This window comes from Marmota monax, unplaced genomic scaffold, assembly GCF_021218885.2.
Source record: "Marmota monax isolate L192 unplaced genomic scaffold, Marmota_monax_Labrador192_F-V1.1 WCK01_AAM20220418_F8-fsc00138, whole genome shotgun sequence".
Classification (NCBI taxonomy): domain Eukaryota; kingdom Metazoa; phylum Chordata; class Mammalia; order Rodentia; family Sciuridae; genus Marmota; species Marmota monax.
The window spans coordinates 3701579-3725438 of NW_026692763.1; the positions used below are offsets into that span (position 1 = coordinate 3701579).

Sequence of the window (23860 nt, forward strand, 5' to 3'; positions counted from 1 at the left end):
TCCTACTTAGTGCCTGGTTCTGTTCAAACTCTGCTGAAAATTACCATTTATAAATATTTTTAGTTATCTGTGTTGTATAATGCAGGGACTGATTTTCTGCTGTGGGAGTCTTTATGTATTAGTCCTACTGCTAATCCCTCCTGGAGGGCACCTCCCATACCCACAGTCACTGAAGCATGTTGTCTAAGTCAACTTTCCATTACTATAACAAATACCTGAGACAATTAGTAAGGGAAAAGGTTTGCCAAGTGTACAAGTGGTGCATGCCTGTAATCCTAGCTACTCAGGAGGCTGAGGCAGGAGTATTTCAAGTTCAAGGACAGCCTGGGCAACTAAGATCCAAAGTAGCACAAGCTTTTAAATAAAACATACTATGAGGCTGAGGCTGTGGCTCAGTGGTAGAGCGTTTGCCTAGCATGTATGAGGCACTGAGTTCGATTCTCAGCACCACATATAAGTAAATGAATAAAATAAAGGTCTATACATCTAAAAAGATATTTAAAAAATATGATTTTTTTCGGGGGTGGGAGGTGTACTGGGAATTGAACCCAGGGGTGCTTTACCACTGAGCTATCCCCCTAATTCTTTTTATTTTTATTATTTTTTTTAAATTTTGGGTACTGGGGGATTGAACCAAGTGGTGCTTAACCACTGAGCTATATCCCCAGCCTTTTTTATTTCTTAATTTTGAGACACGATCTTGCTAAGTTGTTAGGGCCTTAATAAGTTGCTGAGGATTGCTTTGAATTTGTGATCCTCCTGTCTCAGTCTCTGAGCCGCTTGCACCACTGTGCCAAGCCCTTTTTATTTTATTTATTTACTTATCTATTTAGTACTGGATCTCATTTAGTACTAGGGATTGAACCCAGGGGCATTTAACCACATTCTCAGCTCTTTTTATTTTTTAAAATTCTGAGTCAGGGACTCACTAAGTTGCTTAGAGTCTCACTATGTTGCCCAGGCTGGCCTTGAACTTGTGATCCTCCTGCCTCAGCTTCCTGAGTAACTGGGATTACAGGTGTATATCTGGCTAGAAACAATTTTTTAATGTTTATTTTTTAGTTTTAGTGTATACACGATATCTTTATTTTATTTTTATGTGGTGCTGAGGATCAAACCCAGTACCCTACCAGTAGTGATACAGCTCTACCACTTCTACCACTTGAGCCACAACCCCAGCCCTAGAAATAATTTTTTTTTATAAAGCATTTAAAGAAATTTCCCAAGTACACATAAAATGGGTCTTGATATGTAAAATTCTAAATGTATCCTTTTTTTAAAAAAAATATTTATTTAGTTGTAGATGAACATACAGTATCTTTATTTATTTTTATGTGGTGCTGAGGATCGAACCCAGTGCCCCACACATAAGAGGCAAGCACTTTACCACTGAGCTACAGCCCCAGTCCCTGTATCCTTTTTTTTAAAAACAAATCTTTTAAAATATATTTTTTAGTTATACATGGTCACAAATTCTTTATTTTTATGTGGTGCCGGGGATCAAACCTAGTGCCTCATATGTTCAAGGCAATCGCTCTGCCACTGAGCCACAACCCTAGTCATAAATGTATCCTTTAAGGAAGTACACCTGTATTACAAAGTACAAGAGAGCCTTCTTTAGGAACATGAAACATGCTAAATGTTTGGAATGGAATAACTACAGAAATTGCCTGCAATTGTCTAAAATTTTTTTTCTTGAAAAATCCCTAGCAAAAAATCTATTGGCTACTCCTTTGCCACAGTGAGTTATTAGAGGAGAAACTACATTCTGCCTGATTTCCATTCAACAAGTGTTTGAATGCTAACCTGTATGTTAAATATTCAGTTTTTTGAAAGCTGCCACCAGCTTAGGACTATTCATTTCCTGACTATAATGCCATGGCAACTGACGGGTGCTTCTTGGGCATGGCCAGGGTAGGTAAGCCTTCAAAAGTAGAGTTGGCCTGGCCTTCCTTCCCACTAACTCATCTGAACCACTTGGTCACCAGTAGTGATACAGCAGCAGGGTTCAGACCTAAAGACTCCCACAGTCTCGATTGGGATGGGGTCTGGATTATTGCTACATATCCTCATGGAATTCCATCCCTATCTTCCGTTTCTTGGGTTTGAAACTACAAAAAGCAACATCCACACATCCTCACAATTTCTCTTTTGGTGGCATTGGGGATCAAACTCAGGGTCTCATGCACTCTACCACTGAACTACATCCTCAGGGCCCTCTCAGCATTTTTTGAAGTCCTCCATCTTCCTTCCAGGTACTCACACAATCTGTATTTCATTTGTCAGCTTGTGGAGGTTTGGTAGAAATAAGTAGTCTCTTTTCAAATTGCTAACAGGTAGAACTCAAAAAAGAGGCACATGTGTTATCAAGTCATTCCTATGAGTTTGATTTTATTAGTGTTTGGTTAGTGAGTTTCCCAAAAGGATTCAAAGCCAGGGAATAAGGACTGGTAAAACACAATACAGAGTTGCCATTACAGGAAGAAACTGTCCAACAATAAAATGGCCCCATATTTATTTTTTTATGTTACAATTTAAACTTCCCTGGTTTTAACAAAGGATTTGAGGAAGCTAGATGCTGTAAGTGGAATTCTGTGTCTCTAGGGTGAAGAAGCCATGATGGTTTCTTGCTTTATAATTATTTTTCAATTACAGTATAACTACTAAGAGTTGAAGTTCCCACTGGAGTGGTATGCAACATTTCATTACTACTAGAAACCATAGGAATGTTCCAGGGAAACAGATTCTCATCACTGAGTGAAATGGAATGTAGCCAAAACCCCAGGCTAACATCCAGATGCCTGCAGATCAGCTACAACCCTTTTAAAGGGTTTGGATTCTCTAGATACTAGTTGTAAGTCTTTTCTGGGGCCTGGGAATTTTTTATTGGAGGGCGATTAACTACTTCAAGACATATTCATCAAAATAGGTGTGCATCTCTCTCCAACTGCAGTGTCCTCCCTGCCCCTCATAATACTTGGCATGGAATAGCTGGGCAAATCCTGCCTTCTCTGATGACAGGTCTGCAGCAAAAGAATCTCTTTACTCTGCCATGATTCCTTTCCAGTGGGCCAGAGTCCTTTAGGGACTTTACCCTAAAGGCCCTGCAGGAATGGGTGGCAAGTCCAATAAAAAGGATCTCATCTTTTGCAGCTCCTGGATCTCATCACTCCAAGGGCCACAGTGTACCAACAGAATTTTTTCTGCCTTTTGTATGGTGTTCAGAGCTTCAGGTACTGCAAACCTGGACCAAGGGAGGTAAGAGGAGTTAGTTTAGCCAGTCGAGCAAATATTAATTGAAGGCTTTTTCACATACTATGAAAGACAGAAAGTCATCTAAGTTCATTTCTATCCTCCAGGATCTTATAATCTAGGATAAGACACTTTCACAAATACACTGCAAGGTAAGCTTGAGGGAAAAAAAGCTATGATTAAAAGTATAAAGATTCCAGAATCCTTGGGGCAGGGTTGTGGCTCAGCGGTAGAGCGCTGCCCTTGCACCTGTGAAGCACTGGGTTTGATCCTCAGCACTACATAAAAATAAATAAGTAAAATAAAGGTTTTCTGTCCATCTACCACTAAAAAATAAATAAATAAATAAAGAAAGACTCCAGAATCCTGAGAAAACAGGTAAATTTAAAGCTCTAATCTGATATTTATGCAAGGATTATTTTCATTATTATTATTGAACCCAAGGGCACTTAACCACTGAACCACATCCCAAGACCTTTTGATTTTTAATTTTGAGACACTAAATTGCTTAGGGCCTCGCTAAATTCGTGAGGCTGGCTTTGAGTTTGTGATCCTTTTGTCTCAGTCTCCTAAATTGCTGAGACTGTAGGCATGTGCTATCGTGCCTGATTTTTATGCAATATTTATGAAACAGTGTTCATCCTAGGGCAAACAAGTCTACCCGGACCAAACTCTGCACTCTTTCCTCTCTCTTTGACCCTATGACTCACAATCTTACATTTAAGCTTCATATGCTTCAAACACTTTCTCATACCAATGTACGCCAATGACAGTTATTATTAAGGCTGGAGGTATTACATCCAGAAATACTGAAATCAAATCCCCTGCAATAATCTCAGTAAAGAAAGTCGGTGAGGCATCACCTCATCAACCCTACTGTTCCTTAATCTTTTTTTTTTAAGTAGATGGACACAATACTTTTATTTATTTTATTTTTACATGGTGCTGAGGATGGAACCCAGTGCCTCACACATGCTAGGCAAGTGCTGTACTACTAAGCTTCAACCCCAGCCCTCCTTACTCTTAATGTTTGTTTGTTTGTTTGTGTATGTGTGTGGTGCTGGAGTTTGAACCCAGGGCCTCACAAATGCTAGGTAAGTGCTCTACAACTGAGCTATTCTCTCAGTCCACTTATATATTTACGTATGTACCACTGGCCTCTACTCAACAGATGCTAGTGGCACCCCTCAACCCCAGTTATGGCAATCAAAACTGTTTCCAGACAGTACCAAATACTGTCTGAGGGTAAAAATCATTCCTGGTTGAAAACAACTACTTTAAAAGGAATAGGATGCAAACTAGGGAAAAAGCAGAGCCCCTAGAGTTGAGGTTGTTGGAAATAAGAGCGAAGGAGGTGTGATTAACCAGAGAGGAATGAGAAGGAATGCTATGCTGGTGGGTGGTGGGCTGCCAAGAAAGTCCCCCTGGGAAATTTGCTTCAGATTTAAGTGCTTTCCCTGTATCTCTCTGGAGGAAAGTTTAAAGCTTCAAGTTTGTCAGTATAACAGAAAGCAAAGATCTTTTCTGAAGAGGAAAGAAGAAAGCTTCAATATGCTTAAAAGTATCATAAAAAACATTCACAGAGGGCTGGGGATGTGGCTCAGAGGTAGAGCACTTGCCTACCATAAGTGAGGTACTGGGTTCAATCCTCAGCATCATATTAAAATAAATAAAGATATTGTGTTCACCTATGTAACTAAAAAAACAAAACAAACAAACAAAAACCCCATAAACAGAAGCGCCTAGTAAAAAAACAGGACAACGTATCCTGGCAAAGCGCTAGGAAAAGGGAAAGACTCACCCATTGAATAAGACTTGGGCCAGTTTGAAGAGTTCATGGCCCATTTCAACACTGGATGGCCCATGGCGAGCCTCAACCACTCGGAGACTCTTCTGTAGGTGGGCAGCTGATTTTTGCCAGTCCCCTGTGAGAAAAGGAAAATCTTACTTCTATAAAGGACCACAGTCTGCCAGGTGCGGTGGCACATGCCTATAATCCTCAGCAGCTTGGGAGGCTGAGGCAGAAGGATTGCAAGTTCAAAGCCAGCCTCAACAAGTTAATGAGGACCTGTCTCAAAATAAAAAATAAAAAGGGCTGGGGATGTGGCTCAGAGGTTAAGTACCCCTGGGTTCAATCCCTGGCACAAAAACAAAAAACAAAACAAACAAACAGAACCCACAAAAAATATCCATAGTCAAGGGCTGGGGATGTAGCTCAGTGGTAGAGCACTTGCCTAGCATGCATGAGTTCAATCCCAGCACTGTAAAAACAGAGTTAACTTGGATAAATTTCCAGGGTACAGAAAGCCAAATGGAAGGGAGAACAGCCTCAGTTTAAAGACTGAAAAAAACAACCAGAAAAGGAGAGGATTAGGACAAAGCACACGATGCTGGAAATGAAAACACACACCATACCTAAGGCAGCATAGGCTTGGGCCAAGTCATCCTCAATTTCTCCCACCATGGTGTGCTCAATTGACAGGAAGCTCTCTGCATCTTGCTGGCATCTCAACAACTGCTGAATGGCTTTCTCTGTTAATTGAGGGGGGGAAAAGCCTCACTATGGACACAGACCCAGTCCTGGAAATGAGAATCTAGGTCTCAAGTTCTGTATACATTAGACTGAATGTGGAAACTCCCCCTTCTTCCCTGGGTTGTTACCTCTTCCATGATGGTCAAGCTCTAATTTGAAAGGGTAAGGGGGAGTCCAATAACTACTTTTCTGAAGAGAGGATTCTTTCCTTTCTATTTTTCTTCCCCTCTTCTTCTTCTTCATTTTTTTTTTTTTTTTTGGTGATGCTGAGGATCAAACCCAGGGCCTCATGCATGCTAGGCAAGCACTCTACCACTGAGCCATACCCTGGTTCAAGAACAGGATTCTTGTCTCCACTGGGCACATGCCTCACTGCTCTCTAGAAGAGACAGGCCCTTATGAGGGCAGAACAACCTTCAAAGGAAGTTAGGTCATTAAGGCTGTGGAGTTAAAATAAATGACACTGAATTTTTGGAATTGCATAAAGCTCATGGAAGTCAGAGATAACCCTTCAGCGGTCAGGATAAGTTCAGATAGTTGTAACTTAGCTATCTGATGCCTAAGACAACAACAGCTTGAACCATCTGGAACTTTTTCAAGGACACCAGTCTGAGCTGGTTAGGGTTTAGTCTCACTGGCCTACATAGCCATCTTGTGGCTGGTGTGGGGATAATTGAATTCAGTTCTTCAGTCATTCCTGAGTATATTCAAGTGCAAGATGTTTTGAGAATAAACGAAAGAGAAGGGGCTGGACGATCAAAGCAGGGAGCCAGTCTCACCTAGCTTACCACTTCTGAGAAGCTTCTGGGCCATCCCAACCTGCTGCTGAAGGTCTTGTAACCGAGAGACCAGGTGATCCCTGCTGACAGATTCTGTACAAGATCTGTTGCCACAGCTCAGCACATCATCTCCCTGTGGAAGTCAGCACTGTCTTTATTCCTTTAGCGGAGTCAGTTATTAATATTGCATGTGCTTACATTATAGGATCACTGACATGATGGGAAAAGAGATTCCTGCAATAATACATCAGGATCAAAGCCTGACTGAATTTCATCTGATAGCAGCTACTCCAATGAAAGCAGTAGCTGATCTAATCCTGAGATTTCATTTTTGGAACAGAACTGTTCCAGAATAGTTCACAATTTCTTTCCATCTCAGCACCCCTCTCTTACCTCTCTTTGGGGCCAGACCTTTGAATGACAAACACATTTCTAGTGGTTATTAAGAAAAGCCAACAGAGCTGGGTGGTACAAGCCTATAATCCCACCTACTCAGGAGGTTGAGGTAAGAGGATTCAAGTTTGAAGCTAGCCTGGGCAACTTAGGAAGACTGTCTCAAAATAAAATATATATTAAAAAAAAAAAAACGTAGGGGTATAGGTCGGGGTAGAGCACTTGCCTAGCAAATGCACAAGGCCCTGGGTTCCATCCCCAGCACAAACAAAAAAAGAAAAGGATTTGACCTTAGGTTTGCAATTCCAGATTTCCAAATAATTAGCTCTGTATTCTACTTCCTAAGAAGAACATTGTTTCCTCTGGCAGAGGATAAAACCTATAGGTGGGCATTTGCTGTGTTAAAGATGCCAATATCTATGCCATCAAGAGCAATCCAATTTCTCCTGGAAATCCTCCTAATTCCTTCCCTAGTATCCCATAGCTGAGGTGTTGGTCATGTGGCTCCGATGTGGCCCATTCCTCTGGCCCAAATGGCTGGAGGACAACTATGGGCTCTGATTTTCCTTCAGCCACAGTCATTGGTCAATGACACAATAGGACTTTCTGTCTAGACTATGTTGGAATGGCACACATTTTCATCCTCCTGGGCAGGGAGGATAAGGAGACTGAGCTGCTGGATGTTCTTGCATGGTGACAGGGAAGTCTGTCTGAGGAGGGGGCCAGCACAGAGGGAATGGAGCTGAAAGAGGCAAGCAGAAAAATAGGGTCCTGGTGACATTATTTGAGCCTCTGAATCAAAATGAATCTAAAGTAGCCTTACTGGAGGATTTTTTTTTTTAAATGGTACTGAGGATTGAACTCAGGGGTGCTCTACCACTAAGCTCCATTCCTATTATTATTATATATTTTAATTTGAGATAGGGTTTAAATTGTCCAGGCTGGCCTCAATCTTGCGATTTTCCTTCCTCAGACTCCCAAACTTCTGGGATTATAGGCATGCACTACTGCCCTGGGACTTCACAATGATTTACTTGAGAAAATAAATTTGTTGTCTTTTTTCCCTCCTTAAATCAGTTTAGATGGGATTTTCTGTCATTTGCAAGAGAAACATCACTAACTCCAACCTTTCCCTGTGGTTCCTTTGGAGGGAAAAACCCATGTGTGAGTTTTCTGTTGTGTTAAACAGAGTTGATATTATTGCTCTCAGGACCCATAAGCCCCCTAGGCTTCCTCCTAAAGTTTGATGACCTTTGGGCTCAGAACAATGGAGAAAGGAGAAGAGAGATTTACCTGCATGATTGTTCTGCAACTGTTACAACAGAATGCTTCCCACCTGGGCCCTGCAGCTGTTCTGAGCTCCTCAGTGTGGCAGGCTGGACAACTGCAGTCAAAGAAGTACTGAGACCTCAGCTTCTGCTGCCTTTCAGCAACACCCATCCGGTTCTGGTGAGGTCCTGGAGAGAGATCACCCTCGGCTGAGACTTAAAGCAAGAGAGTTCAACACCACTTAAAAGCCTTTAGCAGAGCTGAGGGGCTGGACAATCATTCACCATGACTAATGAGCATTACTCAAACATTTGTAAAACTGGCTACTGAAATAAATAAGCTTCCAAGTTGCTGGGACAGGAAGAAAAAGAAGCTGAGAAGGTGCTTCTAGCCCCTTTTCAGTATCGGAGGCTTTTAGGGATTAAGTGAATGACACGATAGCTTTGTTATGATATGGTTTCGTACTATGATAAGAAGACCTTTTTTCTTTATTGCCCCTGGCCTGTGGATGCCTTTTCCAGGAAACAAACACTGGACAGGGGAAGGCACCTGCCCATCGACTTGCTCATTCCTCTGCACCTCGTCCTTTCAGTTGGTGAAGGGCAAGACAGTGGTGAGGAGGGCTGGCTCACCATAGCAGTGGAGAATCTCTTGCCCTTTTCTAATCCTTTGTGCTGCCCGAATGGTGGCGACGGTGCTGGTGAAGGACATGCTGGTGTTGGGGCTGCAGGAGTGGTTCAGGAGGCTGACAACAGGGAAGATACCTGTGGCAAGGCGTACTTGCCTGCTGTTGGCAATGATGCTCTCTTTAGATCCTGAAAGTGCAATAGGCAGAAGGAAAAATGTATCAGAACATAAGTCCTAGCCTCATCAGCCATTCTTCTGATGAGCTAGGCAGCTGGGCCTGAAGCCCATCTGAGTCATGGCTCCACAGTCAGATACAATATAAATTGGATGGAACATGACTCACAGCAAATTCTGGTCCCCAGGAAGCAAAGTGAACGAACACATGAAAAGTCCACTGGAATCCTGGAACCTAGCCATTGTATCTCTACACCACATGCACAAAAACCCCAAGATTGGAATTTATAAAAAAAAATAATAAAAAAGGCATTATCAGTAGGGAGCCTTCTAGACAGTTTCATAACATTCACAAGGACACAGAAACTAGAGTACGTGTTGGGATTATTTCCCAAAGTCTAAGTGCTTTTGTTTAACAGGTCCTTGGATGATTAACAGAACAAGTGGCCTAGCTACCATTCTGAACTTTATATATTTAAGTAGGCTTAAGTGTATATAAAAAAAAATCAATATTTCTGCTGTGTATAGAAATTTGCCTGTAAATCCAGTAACTTGGGAGGCTGAAGCAGCAGGATTGCAAAGTTCAAGGCCAGTCTTGGCATCTTAGCAAGAACCTATCTCAAAAAAAAAAAAAAGGACTGGGTGCCATGGCACACGCCTATAGTCCCAGCAACTTGGGAGGTTGAGACAGGAGGATGAAGAGTTCAAAGCCAGGGCTGGGGTTGTGTCTCAGTGGTAGAGCACTTGCTTAGCATGTGTGAGGCACTGGGTTCGATTCTCAGCACCCCATATAAATAAGTGAATAAAATAAAGGTCCATCAACATCTAAAAAAAAAAAAAAAAAAGTTCAAAGCCAGCCTCAGCAACTTAGTATGGCCCTAAGCAACTCAGTGAGACCCTGTCTAACAGACTATAAAAAAGGGCTAGGGATGTGGCTCAGTGGTTAAGTGCCCCTGGGTTCAATCCCTGGTACCAAACAAACAACCCCCCCCACACACACACACACAAAATAGGGCTGGGAATGTAGCTCAGTAGTGGAGTGCCACTGAGTTCAATTCCCGGTACCCCCCGCCACCTGCCAAAAGAGGTTTGGGATATAGCTCAGTGGTAGAAAAGTCACGTGATAGAGTAACCTGGGTTCAATCCCCAGTACAAAACAAAAAATTCATATTTTTTACACTCTCTTCTCCATCCTGCCCTTTGTCCCACTTTTATGGGAAACCAGTTAGAAGTTTTTATGGAAGCTGACTCTCTGTGCTAGCTTTACTGAAGACAGTCTCATGCTCCAAATAATCTCTTTGCCGCCCAATTGACCAGCAACTTAACTATATGATTGAAAATCAGGAAGAAAGAAAAAGGCCTCCTGTAGTGAGCCTGCTCTGCACCAAAGCTCTTGAACTTATGTTCACATTCGAGTTGTTCGGCTCACGTGCTGGCCAATGTGTTAGATTTCTGTCTCTGTGACCTGAGGAAATCAACTTCAAGAGAGGAGAAGTTTATTTTGGTTCATTGCTTCAGAGGGTGCAGTCCATGCTTGCCTGGCCCTGCAGCTTTGGGCCTGTGGTGATACAGTGCTTCACACTGGGAATGCACGGCAGAAGCAGCTTCTCATCTCACGGTGGCCAGAAATGGGGAACAGGGTGGGGTCCTAGGATCTCCTCAAGGGAACACCCTCAATAACCTAATTTCCTTCCACTAGGTCCTACTTCCTAACAGTTCTACCACCTCCCAATAGTGCCACAGCCTGGTAACCAAGCCTTAGCATATGGGCCTGTGGGGGACATTTAAGACCCAAACTGTAACAGCTATTTGCTTTCACTTTGGACACAGTGCTACTTGATTTGGTTATGTAGTTTCTAAGGCCACAAAAGTTCAGAAGCAGGGAACTAATACCAGCAGACTATAAGAGGCAGGTTTTTCTGACAATGAAAAGGAGACAGGTGACAGAATGAAAATGGAGAAAGAAAATTCACATAAGAATAATAGCTTTAGGGCAAAAACACCAGTACAGCAACATTAGTACCACTGGGTATGGTGGTGAACATCCGTATCCCAGTTACTTGGGAGGTTGAGGCAGGAGGATTGTAAATTTGAGGTCAGCCTCAGCAGCCTAGCAAGGACCTCAGTAATATTTTTAATAATTTTCTTTAAATTGCAGATGGACACAATATCTTTATTGTATTTTCTGAATTTTTTTTTTTTGGTACAGGGGATTAAACTCAGGAGCACTCAACTACTGAGCCATATCCCCAGCCCTATTTTGTATTTTTTTTTTAGAGTCAGTTACTGAGTTGCTAAGTGCCTTGCCATTGCTGAGGCTGGCTTCGAACTTTCAATCCTCCTGTCTCAGCCTCCTGAGCTGCTGGGATTACAAGTGTGCACCACCACTCCCGGCTTTATTTTATTTTTATGTGGTACTGAGGATCGAACCTAGTGCCTCATGCATGCCAGGTGAGCGCTCTCCCACTGAACCCTGGCCCCATCCCAAAGACCTAAGTAATTTAGCAAGAACCTGTATCAAAATAAAAAAGGGAGGGGATGTGGCTCAGTGGTAAAGTGCCCCAGATTAAATTCTTGGTATTAAAAAACAAAACAAAACAAAAAAACCCCACAACACTAGTACCACTCCAGATTGATTGATTCAGTAGGGACTGAACCCAGGAGTACATTTTCTCTGAGCTACATCCTCAGCCCTTTTTATTTTTTAATTTTGAGACAGGATCTTGCTAAGTTGCTGAGTGTCTCATTAAATTGCAAAGGCTAGCCTCTAACTTGCAATCTTCCTGCCTCAGCCTCCTGAGTCACTGGGATTATAGGTGTGCTCAGCACCCCTCAATTTTTATCACACTTGTAATATTTCACCTAACCAGAGGCTCCTAGATAGATAGCACATGTGCATAGGATTTTGTAATAGCCACACATATCCCAGGAGTACATATGTTATAGCCATCCCGAAAGGCTTAAGTTATGTTCAGAAGCCTCAGTGTAAGCATGGGAAAGATCATATTTCCAACAATCTGGTTGAAACATGAAAGATACTAATACTTAAAGGAAAACATTTAGTTTTCTAGAAAACTAGAAAGCCATTAGATAATTGTGACATTACTGTGCATATGCTAGGAATCTCAACAAACCATTAACAAGGAAATAAATATTCTAAATATAAATGTAATGAATATAGAAAATATCATGAACCATCATGTGAAAATGTTCTATAAAGGAAAACATTAAATACAGGAATTATGTAGTCTCTCTGCAGACAATTCTATTATCTGTTGCTATGGGGGACAAGAATAGAACAAGTAAATACAATTCACAGGGAATCCAAATGCCTTGATTTTAGTCAATAATTCTACAAATTGTATTAAAACCTTTCATCAGAACTTCTCCTAAGTGCTTGACTAATTTTAGTTTCCTCTCCTCCCTTCTCCCCGCTTGTCCGATGTCTACCTTCTGGAGTATGTGCTAATGAGCAGTGAAAATGCTAAAAGGTAGGCAGCAGGAAGGAGCAGTGCAGGGCATGAACAATTTGGAGTCTGAATAATCAGCCTCGGCATAATTAAAAGTTGACTTGCATTCCCAACTACTGATAACTGGCAATCCATATTAGAACAGTTGCTAAAATTTTCCCAGAAAAAATTATCACAATACAGTGAGTAATAATGTCAGCTCTGTGAATTATTTATAGATTATCCTCTAGTAGAAGTAGGCTCAGGAACTGAGTGGGGTGCTTATGTCAGAGTTGAATGTCTCTCTAATTATTTCTAAAAAATTAAGTATTGATTTTTAAAAATTGCTCAATATTTTGCATTAGTCATCTATTAGTAGAGATAATAGAAAGTGAGAATATGTAAGTGCCTTATCAAACAAATTTAATGTGTGACATTTTGTACTTAAAAAAAAAAAAAACAAAGAGGGAGTGATTCTTTACAAAGGTTGTCTTGCTAATATCCCTAATGCATTTAAAACGAAATTTAAGTTAAAAAAAATTCATTCACAATACTTGTAGACTGTATCTACTCTGGTCCACATCTTGTAAAACCAGAAATGTGAGTCAAGTAATCAAGGACCCAAACTAAAAGTAGATTTCTAGGTTGTTGAAGAGTAAAAGCAAAGGGCAGTGAAGTGATGTGAAGCTACTTGTGGCTTTAGTAAGCTTTGTTTTGACATGAATCCAGATGCACTCTGGCTGTGCCACTAAGACAGAACCACGCACACCTGTGTCAAAGTCTAGGATGTCATCGGTGGCCAGTTCTAGCCCTTGAGATGGGCACCAGAGAGAGGTTTCCAAGGAGCTTTGATTAAAAAGGATTTATGAAAAGATAATAATGTACATTTTTATAGGTTTTTGTCAAAGTCTATCCTAGTTAACACTTTAATCCTTCTTCTGTGTTACTAATGAAACAGCTGCTAATGAAATTCAATGAGAACACTAAACTGGGAGGTGTTGGAACCCCAAAGAAATAATAAAGAGGGATATAACAAGATTAGAAATATGAGCAGACTAAAACAGAATTAGATTGAATTAAAAAAATGAAAGTGAACATTGCTGGTGGGCATGTAACTGATACAACTTACCTGGAGGGCAAATTTGCAAAATGTATCAAGTGCCTTAAAATGCTCATATTAAAAAAAGTTCTTAGCATTTGGATTATTTTTGTTATAAAAAACTAATTAAGGGGCTGGGGAGTAGCTCAGTGGTAAAGCACCTGCCTAGCAAGAATTAGGCCCTGAGTTCAATCCCCATCACCATATAAAACATAAACAACAATAAAAAAATGATATTAAAAAACAATTAAATTACAAAAGAAATACTTGGCAGTCAGAAAAAAAATTTAAAACCTAAAATTGTTTATGATGCATGCCTGTAATTCCAGTTACTCTGAAGGCTGAGTCAAGAGGATGGCAAGTTCAAGGCCAGCCTGGGTAACTTAGTGAGATCCTCTCAAAAAATAACAAAAATAACCAAAAGGGTTGAGATGTAGCTATCCCTTGGGTTCAATCTCCAGTGCTTCAAACAAAACAAACCCCTTGAAAGTTAGAGATACTGTTGGACAGGTATAACATTTTGATGAATTTTCTCAGTCTTCTTTCGAGGTGTATGCATGATTTTTTTTTTTTTTTGTACCAGGTATTGAACCCAGGGGTACTTTACCACTGACCTACATCCCCAGCCCTTTTTTATATTTTATTTTGAGACAGGGTCTCACTGAGTTGCTGAGGGCCTCGATAAGTTGCTGAGGCTGGCTTTGAAATAGTGATAGTGCTGGGATTATAGGCATGCGTCATTGTGCCTGGCTATGCATGGAATTTTTCACATAATTGGCAACATGGTGCACATGGGGATTTGTAATTTATTTCTCTTCATGTAATATATCATGGTCATTTTTTTTACACCCTAATCTAAAATGCACATACCAGGGCTGGAGATATAGCTCAGTGATAGAGCACTTGCCAAGCATGTGAGGCCCTAGGTTTGATTCTAGCACTACAAACAAAACAAAACACAAGTGCATATTATAATTATGAAAAAAACAAACCAACAAAACAATCCTTCCAATCTTAAGAGGCAAAAAAATGCTATCTTGTTTTAATTTCTAGCATGAGATTAGAGATTGACCATTTTTATTACTACTTTGATAAAGTGCTTGTTCATGTGCATTTTAAAAAGCTTTATTGAGATATAATTTATCTACTATAAAATTCATGCATCTTAAGTGTACAATTCAATGATTTTTGGGGGAATTTACATAGTTATGCAACCATTACCACAATCCAGTTTTAGAACATTTTCATCACTATGCAGATTTTAAAAGCTCATTTTAAAAGTTGTATCATTGCTAGAGATGTTCTTCATTTTGTCATCCACATCTTAATTTTTGTTTATGGTTTTTTTTTGAGGGATAAGGATGATAAAACAACAATTTCATTCGTTCACAATCCCATGTGCTAGCAATTTTGACTAAGCTCAGCTGAATGCTTTTTTCTGCTGGTTTTATCCAGGATTACTCATGTGATTGCTTTTATCTGGCACATGGTCTTTTCTCCTTAAGGAGCCCTTGTTCACATGGTGACACCATCATTCCAAAGAGTTGATAGTGGAAGTTACAAGGCTTTTTGAAGTTTAGACTCAAAAGTTATATAATGTTACTCCTACTGTATTCTATTGGTCAAAACAAGTTAGAGAGCTAGCCCACATTTAAGGGGAGAGGAAAGACACTCTAGTTTCTGATTTTCTTTTTTTTTTTTGGTGATGTTGGGGATTGAACCCAGAGCTTTGTGCATGTAAAACAAGTACTCTACCAACTGAGCTCTTTCCCCAGCCTGATATTCCACTTCTTCTTTTTTTTTTTTTTTTAAAGAGAGAGAGAGAGAGAGAGAATTTTTTTTTTAATATTTATTTTTTAGTATCTGGCGGACACAACATCTTTGTTTTTTTTTTTTTTTGTATGTGGTGCTGAGGATCGAACCCGGGCCGCATGCATGCCAGGCGAGCGCGCTACGGCTTGAGCCACATCCCCAGCCCAATATTCCACTTCTTGATGAGACAAAAGTAATGTCAAGCTACAAAGTGGCAAACAGAGATGGGAGAAATAGTTGTGGTTATCTTTGTAAATAATCTTCCCCAGAGACTTTGAGGCTCACCGAGTTCTCTCATTATATATAAGTGCCCTGAGACACAGAAGAGTTCAAGAACCAGGTCTTTCATATCCCAGTTCAACATTTTCATTCCTTGAAGGCCTCTTTCACCTGCATCCTTCACCTTAATTAATTAATTAACAGACAGGCTCTCTCTCTCTCTGTTGTCCAGGTTGGCTTAATACTCCCAATTCTCCTGCTTTAGCCTCCCAAGTAGCAGAGATTACATGCCTGCACCACCACACCAGGTTATCCTTTATCTTCTTCACCCTTTATGATGTCCCCCACCCCCACTCTAGGATCAAACCATCATGGTGATTTGAGAGATACACGCTCAGAGCCTCATTTAAAAAAAAAAAAACACTTATTTTTTAGTTGTAGATGGACACAATACCTTTATTTTATTTATTTATTTTTTTATGTAATGCTGAGGATTGAACCCAGTGCCTCCCTTACTAGGCAAGAGCTCTACCACTGAGCCACAACCGCAGCCCCTCTTTTTATTTTTTATTTTGAGATAGGGTCACTAAATTGCTTAGGGCCTTGCTAAGTTGCTGAGGCTAGCCTTGAACTTATAGTCCTCCTGTCTCACCTTCCTGAGTTGCTGGGATTACAGGAGTGTGCCACTGCACCGTGTCTAAATATTTAACTTTTTGATGATTTGAATAATCTAATACTTATTTGGGGGCTACCATCTGTTCCATATTGCTTTCAATTACTGTAGCTTTAATGCTGGCATACAATCTGATATTATCAAGACCCTTCAGTGTTCAAATAAAAACAGCCACCTATAGTATTGCTCACTCATTCATGAAGAACTTTAGAATGCTATCAAGTTCCAAGAAAAGCCCAATTTTGATTCTGTTTGAAATTGCATTAAGATGATTAGGTTAATGCAGGGAAACTGCCACCTTTACAGTCTTTTCAATAAGAAGATGGCATGTCTGTTTATCCAATCCTTTTAGATCCCTTCACACTTTTGGGAGAAACCTTACATGGTCAGTTATTATTATTCCTTTAATCAACTGCAGGATGTGATATGGGAGTGATTTATTCATGTTTTTTTTTTTAAGATATTTGCCACTCATTGTGTGGACAATCACTTTATTTTATTTATTTTTTTATGTGGTGCTGAGGATCAAACCCAGTGCCTCACACATGGGAGGCAAGCACTCTACCACTGTGCCAAACCCCAGCCCCCTATTCATGGTCTTAACAGCTATATTCACAAGTGAAAGAGGGCTAGGTTTCCCCATTCTCTGGAACAGTTTATATACCACAGAAACAATCTGTTCTTAAGATAACTTTTTTCAAAATTATGGTCTAATTTTTATGCACAATAAAAATTTATTGAAAGAAAAAATTATAGTTAAGTATGTTCCTTAAAAATTTTTTTTTTTTTTTTGGTGCCACATTTGGTGGTGCATGCTATAATTACAGGGATTCTTGAGGCTGAGGCAGGAGGATTGCAAGGTCAAGGCTAGCCTCAACAATTTAGCAAGCCTCTCACAACTTAGCAAGACCCTGTCTTAAAACAAAACAAAAAAAGCAAGCTGTCTACTTAATATTTACAAAATGAATAGCCTAAAATTCTGTTATTTATTTACTTTAATTTATTTTTTAAGGAGATAGGGTCTTTTTTTAATATTTATTTTTTAGTTGTAGTTGAACTCAATACCTTTATTTTACTTATTTATTTCTTTATGTGGTGCTAAGGACTGAACCCAGGGCCTCACACGTGCTAGGCCAGCGCTCTACCACTGAGCTACAACCCCAGCCCAAGATAGGGTCTTACTATATTGCCCAGGCTAGCCTGAAACTCTTGGGCTCAAGCAATCCTCCTGCATCAGCCTCCTGAGTGGCTTTAGTCTATAGGCATGTGTAACTGTACCTGGCATCAAAGTTTTTCACATTTGAATTTATAAAATATCTCCTTTATTGTTCAAATTTTGTGGCCTTCCCTCCCCCAAACAGATTTCTTAATTGGATTTGCCAGACCTTTGTCCATATTAAGAATCTATAAACTGAAATCTTTGGTCTAAGAATGGCTTTTACATTTTTTTTCCTTTGGGTACCAGGGATTGAACTCAGGGGCACTCAACCACTGAGCCATGTCTCCAGCCCTATTTTGTATTTTAGAGACAGGGTCTCACTGAGTTGCTTAGCACCTTGATTTTGCTGGGGCTGGCTTTGAACTTCTGATCTTCCTGTCTCAACCTCCCGAGCTGCTGGGATTACAGATGTGTGCCACCATGCCTGGCTGGTTTTTACATTTTTTTTTTTTTTTTTTTAGCATTTATTTTTTAGTTGTAGTTGGACACAATACCTTTATTTTGTTTATTTATTTTTATGTGGTGCTGAGGATAGAACCCAGGGCCTTGTACATGCTAGGTGAGCACTCTACCACTGAGCCACAACCCCAGCCCGGATTTTACATTTTTAAGTGGTTGGGAAAAAGAAATACAAAAGAACGATTCTTCTAAAATGTGAAAAATTTCAAAAATTCAAATTTCTCATTCATTTGCGTTTTGTTTATGGCTGTTTGTGAGGTGAAAAGCTGCAACAGAGACCATACTGCCACTAAAACCTAAAATGTTTACTATCTGGCCATTTATAGAAAGTTTGTGACTTCTGATCTATGAGATACAAGCTTAGAAAGATAGATAGATATCTACTAAATCCCCTAGCTTATTATTTTTATCTTGGTTTCTAGATCCTTAATATATTTGATCAAAGTCAGAGTGGTACATTAAATTTTTTCACAACAATGGAAACAATCTTCTCCTTGTATACCTAACCATTTTTGTTTTATAGATATGTTTCTGAGAGCTAAGGCTGATGATATATTTCAGTGTGGAGAGCCTCTTTTATAAAAATAAAATGCTTTCTTTGTTTTACTGTGTATCTTACCTTGAGTTCTATTATTTTGTAATAATACCAATGCCATGATTTACTTGTGATTCCTTATATGTCTTGTCCAAACACCCTGTCATTTTGCTATAGGAGTCACTTTTGGAAACAGAATATAGTTGAATTTTAATTTTTTAATCTATCCTGAAAAGACTCCTTTAATAGGTGTTTAGCCAGTTTATATTTACTATTATAAACTCATTTTTATTATCTTTTGCTCTGTGAGGTTTTTATTTTTAATTTTTTAAAAAATATTTATTTTTTACTTTTAAGCGGACACAATATCTTTATTTTACATTTATGAGGTGCCTCAAGCATGTTAGGTGAGTACTCTACCATTGAGCCACAACCCCAGCCCCACTGTGAGGTTAAAAAAAAAAAATTTCCCTCTAAAATGGCCACGCCCCAAATATTCAAATCTGCACATAAAATGATAGGAAAGGTATACAATCCATATTTCCCCCCCTGGTACTGGGAATAATCCATGACCTCATGCATGCTAGGCAAGCACTCTACTACAGAGCTTCATCCCCAGTCAATTTTATTTTTTAAATATTTTTATTAGCTATTGTGGTGCTGACAATAGAACACATGCTAGGCAAGCGCTCTACACTGAGTCACAACCCCAGCCCCAGTCCATTTTATTTTATTTTGATTCCATTGAAGCAAAAGAAGGCAAAGCAGAAAACAGACTCTTTTGAAGTGCCTTCAGTAATACAATGGCACCAGGCTAGTGCTAGTTTTGGATGTTCCATGTGCTTCTGGATAGGAAAGAGTATCAGGTCCCAAAACATTTCTAGTGGGTATCTATATACCATATAACTTGGTAACTAAATTAAAATTAAACATAAAATACATACTAAAATGCTGATAAATTCTAAATTACCTAGTATGAAAAATCAGAAGAGCTAAATATATATGGTTTAGTTAAACTACCTTGACTATTAATCTGTTTATAAATCTTAGGTTTAGCTAACATCTAATTTCTTCCCTTTCAATGAATTAACTGGAAAAGTTAAGTGATAAACTGATAGAATTAAAACACATTTTCTGCTATGGAAATAATACAATAGAAATATTACAAATGTCATTTACTTTCTATTAATTGTGATCTGTTGTCAATACAGTCATACTTGAGATTCACTCACGATTATGGGCACATTCAACCTCCTTATCTAGCTTACAAATCTTTGGCTATAGAACCTAGTTCAGATAAGCAGTGCTAGGCTGGCTGGTCAGTGTCTAGAGGTAGTCCTTGGATGGCTGACCACCTGACCATAGACAGGCCATTTGTAGGGTGGCCAATAGTTCATGGTGTAGTCTAGTGTGAAAAGCTGTGCTGGGAAGGATTCTCTGTTTTTATTGTTTTGTTTTGGTACTGAGGATTTAACCCAGGGTACTTTACCACTGAGCCTACATTCCCCAGTCTTTTTTATTTTGAGACAGTGTCTTGCTAAGTTGCTTAGGGTCATTAATAAATTGCTGAGACTAGCCTCAAATTTGCAATCCTCCTGCCTCAGCCTCCTGAGTCACAAGGATTATAGGCATTCTCCACTGCTCCTGGTCAGACCCTATCCTTATGCAGTCTCGTTTCACTATTGTTTTTTTTTTTTTAAGAAAGAGTGAGAGAGAGGGAGAGAGAGAGAATTTTAATATTTATTTTTTAGTATTTGGCGGACACAACATCTTTGTCTGTATGTGGTGCTGAGGATCGAACCCGGGCCGCACGCATGCCAGGTAAGCGCGCTACCGCTTGAGCCACATCCCCAGCCCCTCACTATTGTTTTTGCCTTTCCTGCTATTTAGCTTTTTCTGTGGGTGTATCCTTCTGACAAACTTGTTATTACTATTTGAGAGTTTTCCTTTAAAATCAAAATATCTCAGTAACACACATTTTAACTTTTTAAATGATTTTTGTGTGTGTACATACACAACTCTGTAGTTAGGCTAGATGAACTATGCATTTTACAGATGGGAAGGCTGAAGCACGGTAGGATAAAATAATTTGTTACAGTCACATGGCTTCTCTACGGCATAATAATGATAAGACAAGACAGCTGTGTTTGCTCACTAGGTCACTGATTTGTTTGAAGGTTTGTTTTCCTTTATAGTTCTCCCCCCCCCCCAAACATCAGCTACAAAAACAACAGTAAGGCCAAAAAAGAGATTCCCGCCTTACCTGTGTGCTGTAGGGTGGTTATGGCCTGAGCATTACACTGCAGCTGTAACATGTGTCGTAGCATGGCCACGCCCCAAATATTCAAATCTGCACACAACTCAGGAGTCACAGTGGCTTTCAGCTTAGAGGAATTCGGACCTGTGGCAAGGGCCCGGGAGCTGGCTGCCTCGAGTTCCTTGCACAGTGCAGAGACACTTAGAGCACAAAGGAATTTGTGTTCTGGACTATGGTTTTCAGTATGAGGCAAGAGGTTGAAGACAGCATTATAATTATTTTCATACTTCCCACTAATATCGCATCCGGGAATTGGGGTCTTAACTACTTCGTCATTTTCCTCCTGGTCGTAATTGAGCATCTTGACCAGATTCTTGCTTTTAGGGGAAGAGATGTTGTTACTAATTTCATCACGCAGCTTACTTGTGACTTTGCCAACATCCTCAAATCTGGTCAGAAGAGTCAACCTCAGGGCTACGTGGCAAAAGACACCCAGGGTGAGAAGCAGCGCCCCCAGGGGACACTCTACACTGTGATAGAACTCCCAGGCCTGCTGCATACACTCTTGACTGCAATACTTGGCATAGCTGCATCCATCACAGGGAACAGTAGCCAAAGTGTGCTTCAGACATCGGTGACAGTAGAGGTCCCCAATGGCAATTTTGGTATCCCACTTGTTCTCTAGGCTGTGATGTGGCATTTCTCCTGGGTTAAGGACACTCACAAAAGCATCCTCCTTCACCAGGAGTTCTCCTGGGAGAATGTCTTTTGTGGCGATCAGACAGCGGCCTTTTAAAGGGTCTGTGCATAAGCTGACAGATGGCGACACACTGGAAATTTGTTCATTCTCTTCCTTTAGGTCCATATCCTCAAAGGCTTTGGCTAGAGTTGGTGGGAAGGTCTCTGGGAGACTTTCCTTTTCTTGTACCTTCTTTTTTAGACGATGAAGGTTTTTCTGCAGAATTTGAAAGGAGGAAGCTGCTAGGGTTTGTTTGGCAGCAAAGTCACTTTCAAGATCACTGACTGTTTGACTTGCTTCCTGAAGTTTCCCCAGAGTCACCAGGCATTCAGCCTTACGCAAATTCATCTTAGGTTGCAGTCTTTCTGGATATCCATGTGTCTGTGCTCTGATGATGTCTTCAAGACACATCTGAAAACAGAAAGAAAATCCCAAGATATCCTTGGTCCCTACTCTTCAATGTGAACTGAAAATCCTTCCAAAAATTTACAGGAAAGTTATGAATTATAAAAAAGTGAAACAACTATAACCAAGAGCTCTTTTTTTAATCCTTTGTGGTACTCGGCATTGAATTCAGGGATATTCTATCACTGAGTCATATCTCCAGCCCTTTTTGAGACAGGGTTTTCCTAAATTACTCAAGCTGGTCTTGAATTTGTTATTCCTCACTCCCAGTCTCCGGAGAAGCTGAGATTACAGGTGTACACCTCCACACCTGGCTCTTAAATGTTTCTATTTCTAAGAGGGAAAATATCTTACAGAATTATAGGGAATTTAAGAGGGCAATTTTGAACCAAACAAACCTGTGTTCAAATACTGACTATGCATGACCTGACACAGATAGAAACATGACCTTACACAGATAACATAATTTCTTAATGCCTTAGTTTTCTCATCTGAAAAACAGGGATAATATCTCACTAGATTGTTTTTTTTTTTTTTTTCGCTAGATTGTTTTAATGAGGAAATAAAGTAATATGTCCAAAGTGCTGAAAGAAGGGCCTGGAACATAGTATGTTCTCAATAAACAGTAATTAGAAAAAGAAAATCAGAAACAGTCAATATAGAAAAGTTATAAAGAGTTAAATGTTTTTCAAGTTCTATTAATAACTGTCCTTGGGCTGGGGTTGTGACTCAGTGGTAGAGCACTTGCCTAACATGTGTGAGGCATTGGGTTCAATTCTCAGCACCACATATAAATAAATAAGATAAAGGTCCATCAACAACTAAAAAAATATTTTTAAAAAATAACTGTCCTCATTTGTCCAGGACTTTCTTGCTTAGGATCTACAGTTAGATTCTTGCTCTTCTCTTTTAGTCTGAATGGCAGTAAGTGTGAACATGTGACTATTCTAGTAGTTGTTAACTGTAGGGTATAACTAGAATTTCTGTGGACTTCTGAAATGGATGTACCAAATGGTACTTTAGAGCTTGTACTTAGGACTTTCTATTATAAACTTCAGAGGTCCCAGAGGTGACTTTTAAAGCACAAATCTGATTTTGGTCACTTTCTGTTTTAAAAACTCCACTGACCCAATTCTCAACAATTAAAGGATCAGAAGAAAGCCATTCACAGAAAGCTCACCTCATAGGCACTCACAGGTACTCAGGGTACCTTTATTTTCTTGTTGCTTATTTAGGGTGAGCTATATTATTGCAGGCAGGGATAATTTTAAACACTCCTTACTTATCTAAAACAAACAAATGAACAAGCAAATACTTGGGACCCACTTGGAACCTGAAGTATTATTAGCAATGTATTTTGTACAGCTGAGCTTGACACTAAGAACAGCTGAGCTATTGGCTATAGTCCATGGCCCTATGGAGTGTGCCACAGATTTTCTGGTCATGTGTGATAGGTAAAATGAATCAGGAGAAAGGACAAGTTTGTTTGGATATTAATGTGCTCCCAATTAATGAGTTGCAACATAGCTGGATTTCATGTATAAGGAAAAAGCCGAGAGGAGGCCATCTTCAGTGAAGCACGAGGCTCCTGGCATCCTGATACTCACTTCATACTGACCCAGGTGGAAGAGGGCTGCAGAACGATTAGCATAGCACAGTGAAATGTCCTCAGTGTTAGGCTTTGAATGTGAAATTCCCTGCAAAACAATGAATTGTTAAAGGCATAAATGGAAACTAGCATATCTAAGGACATTTTTTTTTTCTGGATAATAAGGGCTCTACTAATAAAGACTGAATGAAATTGGGAAAGTCACTACGTTTTTATGTGTTCCAGCTGCTTCAGTTCATTTTTAACTACCTTAGAGCAAAGCTGTGAAAACCAAGTGAAGAAATAAATATTCAACACTTTGAAGAGAGCAGCATCAGACACAGCTTCAACTGAAAACAACAATAAAAGCAAATGAAAA

General features: G+C 39.8%; 1 protein-coding gene across 10 annotated transcripts in view; it reads right to left on the reverse strand.

The window, feature by feature from the left end:
• Positions 1-2363: 2363 nt before the first annotated feature.
• Positions 2364-23860, reverse strand: part of Smyd4 (SET and MYND domain containing 4) — a 39545-nt gene continuing 18048 nt past the window's right edge. For 4 of the 10 annotated variants that reach the window (XM_046446937.2, XM_046446935.2, XM_046446936.2 and 1 more), the window contains 8 exons: positions 23501-23590; positions 20756-21899; positions 8859-9041; positions 8251-8414; positions 6565-6697; positions 5668-5784; positions 5054-5177; positions 2364-3244 (listed from right to left, as the gene is read on the reverse strand). In XM_046446937.2, coding sequence (XP_046302893.1) covers positions 3091-3244; positions 5054-5177; positions 5668-5784; positions 6565-6697; positions 8251-8414; positions 8859-9041; positions 20756-21899; positions 23501-23590 — 2109 coding nt within the window. In that variant the 3' untranslated portion in view covers positions 2364-3090. The remainder of the gene's footprint in view (positions 3245-5053; positions 5178-5667; positions 5785-6564; positions 6698-8250; positions 8415-8858; positions 9042-20755; positions 21900-23500; positions 23591-23860) is intronic. The other 6 variants (XM_046446940.2, XM_046446942.2, XM_046446943.2 and 3 more) reach the window with 4 other exon arrangements.